This window comes from Astatotilapia calliptera, chromosome 20 (genome assembly GCF_900246225.1).
Source record: "Astatotilapia calliptera chromosome 20, fAstCal1.2, whole genome shotgun sequence".
Taxonomy (NCBI): Eukaryota; Metazoa; Chordata; class Actinopteri; order Cichliformes; family Cichlidae; genus Astatotilapia; species Astatotilapia calliptera.
This window is the reverse complement of record NC_039321.1, coordinates 28125421-28136298: the sequence shown is the minus strand read 5'-3', so window position 1 is coordinate 28136298 and position 10878 is coordinate 28125421. Positions and strand designations below refer to the sequence as shown.

General features: G+C 41.2%; 1 protein-coding gene and 1 long non-coding RNA gene across 6 annotated transcripts in view; one reads left to right on the top strand and one right to left on the bottom strand.

Annotated features, from left to right (window-relative positions):
* Window positions 1-469: 469 nt before the first annotated feature.
* On the top strand, window positions 470-1556 carry LOC113013969 (uncharacterized). Its single transcript, XR_003270898.1, has 4 exons — window positions 470-714; window positions 846-942; window positions 1046-1198; window positions 1350-1556. It is a non-coding gene; the product is annotated as an uncharacterized LOC113013969 (long non-coding RNA).
* A 4092-nt stretch (window positions 1557-5648) lies between these two features.
* The window catches only part of scn8aa (sodium channel, voltage gated, type VIII, alpha subunit a), a 47481-nt gene continuing 42251 nt past the window's right edge, over window positions 5649-10878 (bottom strand). For all 5 annotated transcript variants that reach the window (XM_026153111.1, XM_026153113.1, XM_026153109.1 and 2 more), the window contains exons 24-27: window positions 10336-10473; window positions 10143-10247; window positions 9770-10040; window positions 5649-9647 (exon numbers count right to left, since the gene is read on the bottom strand). In XM_026153111.1, coding sequence (XP_026008896.1) covers window positions 8491-9647; window positions 9770-10040; window positions 10143-10247; window positions 10336-10473 — 1671 coding nt within the window. In that variant the 3' untranslated portion in view covers window positions 5649-8490. The remainder of the gene's footprint in view (window positions 9648-9769; window positions 10041-10142; window positions 10248-10335; window positions 10474-10878) is intronic.

The window sequence follows — 10878 nt, the reverse complement described above, 5'->3', positions numbered from 1 at the left end:
TTTTCTGTTTTTCAGACCATCCTCTGTAAACCTCAGAGATAGTTGTGGAAAATATGAGTAGAGCAGCAACTTCTAACATATTCGGACTTGTAAAAGAAGGTCCAGTTGGTTGCCATAAGTTAGGAAAAGATGTCGTGGAGTTTACATGTTTATGTTGGTTTGTTGTTGTCAGCTTGACCCTTGTCCAAATATGGTCATATCTGGTATATTTATTTTAAATAATCTTGTACCTACAAACAATGATTAGCTTTCTACTCTTCAAAGACAGCACAAAAAATCCAACCGGATGATTGCAGAACTGCAACTAAACAGCAAGCTGACTAGAATTCCAAATTTTCAGAAGCGAGCGACACGATTTAGGAATCACGTGGTCGTTGTCAGACACCAGAACAATTTCTTCGCACCTGCTTCTGTCTGTGTTAGTCAGAGTGCGCTCTGACTTTTGACCTTTCTGGAGAATACACACAATTCTTGTTGAGATGAGCCATGATCCACACCACCATAATGACTAACAGGCTCATCAGCTGTAGGAGGTGGCCTGTATGTCACACTAGGACACCTGCTGTCTTTATAAAGTGACAGAGGTAATCAGTACTTGTAGTTTAGTGTATCTTCAAGGTGTGAAGGGGCTTTTTCCGTGGCTTCTTCATCACTACACTTGCAGCAGCCAGGAAAGCACAGCTCTTCACTGGAGAGGTGTTAGGTTTCTCTGAGGTGAGCTGATTCATTCAGACCTAAACTTGAAAAATAAAAATAAATTTAAAAAAAATAAAAATCTGTTCAAATGATTTAGGATAAACAACCTGTTTGTATCTTTGCTTTTGTTTTTGTTTTTTTTTAACTAGGTGACCTGAGGATGAATCTGCCTGTGCTGTGTTTGCTGCTCCTTTGTATTTTTTCAGATACTCAGCAGGTGGTTTTGGACAAATCCGGGCCATCAAGGTATTATGTAGTGTCCAGTTTCATGTTTGGATTATTAGCTCCAGTTCTGAAATACGTTTGTCAGTTAAACATTCTTCGTTCTCTTCAACACTTCTTCTCCTAGATGGCTCTCGTATCGGATGGAAAAGGGACATCATATGGTCCGAAAGCTCAAAAGGCATTCAGATGGAACATTCACCAGTGATTTCACACACTATCTTGATAAGATTAAGGCTAAAGACTTTGTGGAGTGGCTGACCGACCCCAAACAAGAAGGGTGAGCTGGGAAGTAACATTTGTTTGGACGCTGTTTGGATTTCATGAAGGTTTCGTAGAAGTCACTCGCTTGAATTCGTCTATGTTAGTCAGTTTTTATCCACAGTTGAATGTTAATTGCAATTATTTGCTTTTACATATATGTTTCACAGATGTTGTGAAGCTCTGCTCGACATTGCGGCAGAAGTATGAAACCACCGGGATAAAACATGTTCCCATCACTGCGTTACATCATCTAGCACCATTTTTGAAAAATGACAATGAGTCTGCATTAAACAACACAATGCCGGTATCCTAAGATAAAGTGGACATTTAACATTTTATCTCGGCTTCATTATTTTTTATTATTTCCATAAGGAAATGGGGAGAAAAGGATGTGTGGTTTGTTTTGTTCTGCTTTCTTAAACAAATCTCTGCAGTATGAATAAACCGAGATGCCAAATGAAAAGGAAAAAAACTTGAATTTGGGATCTTTTCCAAAGCACTATGAATTCACTTGTATGCATTTCATGTTGTGTAACACATTTTAGGATTAAATCTTATAAAGGGATGTTTTGTACTGACACTGTAGACCGATCACAGGTACTATAAATGGAATAAATAAGTATTGAATAAATGGAATGAAAAAGGAATGAAGGAAAGGACCACATAGTGTTCCCAAAGTGAGACCTGCAAGCAGATGCTAGTCTTTACATATGTTTAAGGAGCTCTATGAGGACGACAAGGAAAGAATCCACCACTATACTCTTTATTTATCCACCGTTGATATCATGGAGTGATCAGCACAGACTGAAGGAACATTTTCTTATTTTTATTTTCGCAGTTATATCAGACCAAACCTTTCCAGTGATTAGAAAAATCTATCTGTTGTCAAAAAATGATTGAATCTATTTGTTAAACTTGTTTAACAATTAAAGAAAACAAACCAGCACTAAAATAACAATTAGCAAGTTGAAGCACGATGCTCTGAACAGACACAGTCTTATACCGTCTCCCTAAATTGGAAATCAGTCATGAGAACTTTGACAGCCTTTTATCTGCTCGTATCTATTTATACACGACAGAGACCACGGGTGGGTGCTGTTGTTCGGCAAATCGAAGGAATCACGCAGTTCATGCACAGGACAGGTTGATTTGGGAATTAAATAAATCAATATAAAAAATAAAGGCATATGTTTTGTTTTTTCAATACACATTTGCACTGTTGCACAACAAGGTTATGAAATCACTTGCCTATATAGTCAATATTTCGTTGACAAGGAGGTGCTGGCAGATTTCATACCGGTGGAGAGAAACAGTAGGCCAAAGCTACTGGAGGATGGTGGTGCAGGTTTTCATCCATACGAGCCTCTGTAATGTTGGGAATAAATCGAGGGAGGGGCTTTTCACGTTTTATGAGACTCACTTCTTCTCTGGTTTCCGTTCTCCCTCCTCAGGGGAGAACAGGGGGGGAGGAGGGGAGAAGGAGGGAGCATCATCCTCTGATCTTAGTCAAGGGTTGATCAGATAGTATGAACACACCCCCTTTTAACTCCTGGCTATTCGCATTTTTACGTTGAACATCAGGGAAGTGAAGGATGAGGCAGAAGGGACTAAAAGCTCAAAAAGCGGACAACACCAGTTTCAGTGCAGCTGTAACATGATTACACAAACAATAACACTCGTGACTGTGTCGGTTATAAAAAGCCAAACTTGTCTATGAAGCCCAGCCGTGGCACGTTTAAATTTAGCTACTCAGGTTTTCCCACGGAGAAACCACATGCTATGTGGCAACCTAGCCTATTTCAGAAGGTGGGGGGGCAATGAGAAGGAGGGAGAGAGAGTGGGGTGGGTGTGGACCTATACGAACCTCCACTAAACACTTTTTTTTAACAGTGGGCTTAGTCGGTTGCGCTTCTTCCGTGCAGCCCCACCCAGAAAGCTTCACATCCCGTGCAGAGGATGCTCGTCCGCCTGGTTCCACCTCCGGCACCAAGGACAGCTCCTCCGCAGAGCGAGCAGCAACGCCCGCTGCCGTCAGGGGGAATTGCTGCTCTCAGATGTGCTTAGTGAGTCTAATTTAAGATGAAATGCCTTTATTATAGTGTGATTTTTTTGTTTCGCGGGGGAGCCAGTGTGACCAGGCTGCTCACGGAGGCATTGGGCCAAATTAGGAGCGCGCTGCTGAGTCAGCCTCGACTGCTGCATTAATTTATCTGCACTGCAGTGCTCCAGCACCTCCCATCTCCCTTTTCTGGCTCCCTCCTCTTCCCCTCTCTCTCTCTCTTCCTCTCTCTCACAGTCTGCCCTGGTGTATGTGGTAATGCAGCGTTTAGAAGAGAAAGAGCTGGAGGATTGTCAGCGATAACAAGATTTTGTAAAAATGCATATGCGCACGTAAAAGACCAAAAAACAGGGGAAAAGGGAGGGTGAGTCCGAGGAAGTGCGGGGGAGAAAGAGAGAGGGAGGGAGGGGGATGCTTAAAGTGAAGAGTCCACGTGACTTGGAGGAGCTGGGAACCAGCAAGACGGAATTTTGTAACGTGACAAAAAAAAAAGGGAAAAAAGAGCAGAGGGAGGTTCTCCACGGAGAACTGGCCATCTTTTCAGTGTGAGGACAACTCAAAGCATCATTTACATAGCCTCCACCTCCACCTGCTCCATACAGTGTTTTCTCTCGTCTGTCTAACTAATGGGAAACACAAACATGATCAATATCCCCCTGGCGTGCCTTTCTCATGCGGTATACTGTGAGGTTGTGGGGTGGAGACTTTGATATCATACCTCTGGGCGATTTACTTTATAGTGGACCACAAATAAGAGCGTCACCGCACAAATGGACTACATAATGATGGGGCTATAGTCCATCTTCTGCCTGCAAGGGGGTGTTGACACGGGCTCTTAACAAACTCAATAAGTCCATTACGTTTGAAAGGCTGCCTTTCAAGAAGCCAGCTCCATTTCACAGGATGCTCTGCGATTCTCCTCCATCCATACCCAGCACCACAAAAGTAAACTACACAAAATGGTGACCACATGAAGTGCACACAGTGAATGTGAAAGGAAGTCAGACATGGCACTCTAGTCAAAAAGAAATAAACGTCTCATTTAGAAACAACAACAGCACAGGAGGTGTAACTGGAAGGCTGCTTTATTGGTAATAAAAAGGTTCGTGCTCAAATGAAGACAATCTTTCATATATTCTTACCAAGAGTCCAAGTGGTTGTGCAACACACCATCATATTGTACTGTATAACCTCTTTTATCACGGTGTCAAATGATAACAACAGTTTGAAAAGCACTTTTTTTCATTTTTCAGCAAAAAAAAGGAAGAAAAAAAAACGCCCATAATAAACCATGCTTTAAAAAAAAAAGAATGAGTCCTATAATCAAATATTGATACAAAAATAAATTTCAGATGGAAACAGAAATATATAGAAGAAAGAAAACCAAAATATAGAAGGCAAGCTGCTTTTTCACAAGCCAAGTGGGTGACACACATAGCACTAAGAACAGGACTTTTTTTTTTGAGTTAGCTGTTTTTCTGTTAACATCACACACTGTTGAATATTAAGATGAAGTGGGGTGTCTGGATCATCCTCTGGCAGTATTTCTAAGCCGACATCCCTGATTAATGTTGTGCTCACCCCCCAAAACCTCCTACCCTCCACAGTTTCGAAATATGTTTTGGTTTCTTTCTCTCTCTCGCTCTCTTTAACATTTTTTTTCAGTGTGGCATTGACATCCAAATTTGCAGAAAAAGCAGAAAAAAGGCACATGCCATAGAGTGGAACACTAGAAAGAAACCATTCAACGAAAATAACGTGAGAATGAGAAGCAAGTACGCGACTCTGTGTGTTGAGCTGCAATGGCACTGATGTGTGGGCATGTGAGGAAAACATTTTTTTAAAAAGTCCCCGTGGTAGGAATTGTCTCAGGGTGCGTGAGGCAGTCAGTCACACCAGCTGACGTCCTTCTTGGAAGAGATCACCGGTGATGTTGGTGGGCAGTGAGGAAAAGTCACCTTCGTGTGTCTGTGACTGTGGGTGCGTCCTGTATACTCTGACCGTGAGAGATATGACAGTTAAGTGAGAAATGTGCTGGTAACATTATCCGTTTGTCATGTTTAGGCTACATCCAGTAACATCGCACATGAGATATTCCCCAACATAGAAGGGTGCTGGAAACAACCAGTTTTAGACATCCACTGAACGTGTTGCACATAAATTAAATGTGACAAACAGTGTTCTTCTGTTTTACGTATATACATATAGACATATATGTATACATGTATATATCTTTTGTATTATATAATATCTATATTTCATTCAATTTCCGTCAACAAAGTGAAAAGTGTCTCAAAAAATCCAAAAGGTAACAAATGTGACAAAGGGCATAGCTGGAAGCCATTCTATATTGTTGTTATTATTCTCTTTTTTTTTCGATTATTAGTAGTAACATTTTTAAAATTCCGTATTTACAAAAAAACACAACAAAGCATGCCGATAAAATAAAAGAATATAATACAATATTTATAGTTTCTCTCAAAAAGTTCATTCTTTTTCAGCGATTGTGCCATTTACATCAGAGCCTGCACTGTACATATATATGTTTTTGTGTTCTTTTTATTTTTTGTCTTTTTTCGTTTTGCTCGTTTTTCTTTGTTTTTCTTTTTTCTTTTTTCAAGTGTGAATGCATCATTCTAAAACATTACATCCAAGATGAGCATGGGTAAATCTGATGACGTTACCTACACCTCCTGTGGTTCTCGTTGGGAATGTATTTGGTTTCAGTGTGCAGCAGCCAAACTGATTCAGAGACCTCATATTGTAAACAGACCTCAGTCATTGTTGTACAGGGGATTCTGGTATAGGCAGTGTTAAACACACCAAATGGCATTAGTGGTGTGATGATGGATGCCGGATTTAAGTCCGGTCATCCACTTATAAATAGGACCATCACTCCTGTGTAGAAAACAAATGGCAGAACACCTATGGAGGCAGTTGCGTCTTGTCTAGAAACAGACAAAGCCTCAGTTTTTTGTCTTTGTTTTTTTTTTGTTTGTTTGTTTTTTAATATGAAAAACACCCACAAAGCTTATTATACAACATAACTGCGTCGATGAGAGGCCTGCTGATGTATTTTTTCGGCGAGTGTTAGCCCTCCTAACTCCATTCCTGGCTAATTACTTCTGAAGCAGGTGACAGCGTTTTGAAAGGCTGCAAATATGTGAAAAGATGGTGCGAGTCTGGGTCCAACACCACACAGTGTTTTGAGAGGTCCCACAAAAGCACATTGATACACTGACAAACATGGGACTTTCAGCACTCCGACTCAGACCAAAGCACTACTCTGTTCATCTGCATTCATCTTCTCATGGCAGTCAGTCTTTAACTCTGAAGGGAAGATCTCGAACTATTTATTGGTCCACCGTTATCTGGTGACGTTTATCACACAGCAACCTCCCTGAAATACCAAACAGCATCCATTCAACACTACAGCTGAAAACCTTAAGCCCTATCGCTATCCACCTTACTTATACGCTGGGCGTGTCCTGGTGATAATTCTGCTGCTAACTCTGAGGTATCAGATGGCCAGTGTCATTCCCACTGATAAAAGCCATTAAAAGGACATCAGAGAAGGACTTCAAGGCTTTTTCCTGAAGCTGGCAACTCAACATGTTTGAAAAGCACTGCCTAAGAAATCATTCACTGGGAAATTCTGAATCAGTAAAAGTGTTCAATGTTTTTACCCAAACAATTTTTTGTTCTCCCACTAGCCCTATACACTCACACACACAAAATAAAAGAACCAACGGGAAAGAAAAAACTAAAACCACAACCATATTTCTGTCCCCTCTGCAGGAACTACAGCAGTAAAGGGAACACCAACTGATGCACGAGCACTAGTGCCATATATGGATTCCTTGGCGTGAAACATCACCTCCTCTTGCTGCCCTAATAAGGACCACAGGAAACAACAAAAGTGACTCCATGGTGAGTAAACAAAGAGATGTATGCCCCAGATTTGGCCCTCTAAATCTGTGCAGCCTCAACATGAGGATATTCTGCTTCATAATACTCTTTATTGTTGATAAACATCCAAAGCGGCAAAAAAACGCTTCGACTTCGTGTTGTTGGCTGATCCGACTGAGACTTTGCATCTGAGTACTTACATCTTTCATTCACATTAAAAACAAAAATAATTAGGAGCTGAATCAGAAGATCTGTCAGTTCAAAAAGGAAAACTAGTGAAGGGTGACAGGGATCATAGGAATATCATTCCCCCAATACTCTTTGTTTTCCATCTAAAGTTCTTGTAATTTCCCGCGTGGACAGCCTCTAACTTGTAGTCAAGCCACTGCAGTGGTCTGAGAATTAGTGTCTTGTGGACTATGATTACTCATGCATGATTCCTGGTCAAAACATGCCTTCATGCAAGTCATTTCTATGCATTGAACGAGCACAATAATTATTATTTATCTGGAACTCGGTCTGAGCAAGTCTCCTTCAGCCCAAGTCAAAACGATGACTAATGACCCCTACCCAGTGAGTGTGAAAGCCCATGTAGAAAATGTCTTTTTCAATGTCAGTATAACAAAGAGAAGATGGAAAGACCAGTGACATGGGCTAAATGTTATCTTTTTTTTCTTTCCTTTTTTTTTTTTTGCTGCTCAAATAATGTAAAGATGCAAGTATACTCGGCACAAACAAACAAAAATCTTTGTCTACGGTTCTGGGTTCCCCCTCCCTCACTAGTGTTTCTTTCAAAGCTAAACTTGCTTGGTTGATCACTGTTTTCTCCTCGATAAAGATGGTAAACTCAGCATTTAAGACCCTCCTTTAGACTGCTAATACAGTTCTCTTGGGATCGGCATGATCCAGTCCCGCAGCAAAGCTCCGGGTTCCACACTCGGTGGTGGCAGGTATTTCGCAATTGTCCAATAATCTTGCAGAGATTTCTGTACCTTGGCAGTTGGTCCCCAAAGAAATAGTGTGCCAATGGCCAGCACACTGTGAGTTACTGTTTTTCAGCATTGTTTTTTTTAATTCCTCATTTCTATGAGCTTGGTCTCAATGCAGAAAAAGTTCAGCAGTAAACTGATTGTGTTTGGTTCAGCTGTCTTTGACGACATAGGAAACCACATTGCCTCAGCAGTATTTGAATATGTAAACATTTTTTTTTTTTTGTTGGGTTTTTTTTTTTTGTTATATTTCTCTTGCTTGCAAATGATCATCACTTTTTTGACATTTGTTGGGTTCAGGCTCAGAGTCTCATCTGACTGTGTTTATTGGGTTTTAAGAGTCACTGAATCCTAACACTTGGATTCCCACTCATCTTTTTGGTTTTTGTCCTTCTCTTTCCTGGCCCACTCCTCCTTGTTATCATCCTGTTTCTCCTTTTCGGGTTTGGTCACGCTGTCATAAGACGGCAGAGAGGCTGTGGATGGTGTGCTCTCCTTCTTCTCCTGATTGGTCCCACCGTTCTCCAGCTTATTGTTAGCAAAAATGCGCTTGAAGATGATGCCGCGCCTGATGAGGTGAGCGCGGTAGGCATTCTGGATAGTTCTGGCAGAGACATCCTCCTGTTTGCGGCGGAGGGTGGTGGTGATGGGTTCATACGACACTTTGGAGGGGTTGGCTGCCACGAAACGCTCCTCCATCTGCTGCCTCAGCATGTCCAACTCACCGCTGTCACCCAGCACACGCTTTGTGAAGGCAAACAAGATGTCCAGGCAGTGTATGCGATCGCCACTCACCATGGGCATGTCCATGGCAATTAGTTCTATAGTGTTGGGCTTTGGCACACGAAGTGGGTGCTCCAAAGCATCGGCAAAGTCAGGTAGCTTGGCAAAAGAAATGAACTGAGAGGCAGTGGGATCGAACTTCTCCCAGATCTCATAGAAGGTCTCAAAGTCGTCCTCGCTGAGGGGATCAGCACTTTCCTCTGTAGCCACGCTGAAGTTCTCCAGGATGATGGCGATGTACATGTTAACCACAATCAGGAAAGATATGATGATATACATGACAAAAAAGAAGATCCCCACTGACGGGTTACCACAGTCACCTTTCACTGAAGTCCCAGGGTTCTCCAAGTTGGGATCACAGTCTGGCGGGTAGTTGAGGATCGGCAGTAGCAAGCCATCCCAGCCAGCCGATGTGGTGATCATGAACAGGATGATCATGCTGTTGCCAAAGGTCTCAAAGTTGTACAAGTCATCAATCCCCGCTCCATGTTTTACGTAGCCAAAGTTAGACATGCCAAATATGGAGAAGATGAACATGACGAGGAAGAGCAGTAGGCCAATATTGAAAAGAGCTGGCAGTGACATCATCAAAGCAAAGAGTAAAGTCCGGATGCCCTTTGCTCCTTTGATCAGACGAAGAATACGGCCAATGCGAGCCAACCTGATTACCCTAAACAAGGTCGGTGACACAAAGTACTTCTCAATAAGGTCAGCCAGGAACATACCTGAGAAAAAGGAAAAGGGGAAAAAAGGAAGAAAGGAAGAGAGTATAATCAGTATTTAACTTCTTGAGGTGATATTTCTAAATCATGTGCTCTCTACTTCATCTTTCATGTCTCTCACTCACCAACAATGGACAGGATGACCACCACAACGTCAAAGATATTCCAGCCGTTGGTGAAGTAATAGTGGCGGAGCGCAAAAAGCTTCAGCAAGAACTCCGTGGTAAAGATTACAATAAAGATGAAGTTGACCCAGTAGAGGACGATCTCGGTTTCATCTGACTGATCGTCCGTTTCCACCATCATGGTGACCATGTTGAGGCAGATTAGTATCATGATGGAGATGTCAAAGACTTGCTGCGTCACAAAGTCAAACACCATCCCTTGGATTTTATTCTAAATGGTCAGAGGACAAGGAGATAGACATATAATCAGGTTTTAGCCAAACATGTTATATGCTGAATAAGCTAACACATTTGTCTAATGAAAAAATACTACCTGCGGTCGAGGAATAGGTTTCTGTGGCTTTTTGGATCCCAGTTTTTTCATGGCGTTGTAGTACTTCTTCTGTTCCTCTGTCATGAAGATGTCCTGACCTCCAAAGTAAAGGGACAAAGACAGATTTGGTTATAATCATATCCCAACAAAATGGAAACTCGCTGTACAAAACAGGAAATTAAAATTTTCTTATCTTTTTCTTTTGCTGGTTGAAGTTGTCAATGATCACACCAATGAAGAGGTTCAGGGTAAAGAAGGAGCCAAATATGATGAAGACAACAAAGTAGATGTACATGTAGATATTGACTTCATAGTCAGGCTGTTTCTCCACCTTGGAGAAAGGAAATCATGTGTGAAAGCAGTTTTGTATTTTATTAACACAACATGTAAAGGAACAGTTTAAGACCATCTTGCCAAGAGTTAAAGGAAGAGTTACAATTTAATTCTCCAAATTCACTATCAAGACTGGAAACAAGAAATAGATCGGGTGGCTCCGCCCAAAGGTAATGAAATCTGCCTCTCAGCACTTCTAAATACTAATAATAAACAGTAATTTATTTTATGTAAGAAACATAAAAACTGAAATCATCATTTCATGGAATTGGGCTATTTCCCCTAAAAAGTTATAATTTTTTTGCCACTTTATCACAATTCAGCAGAAGGTTTTTAGCCAAAATGTAACAAATTAAATAAACAAAATGTTGAACTACTTTTTTAAGAGCAATTTGCACACTTG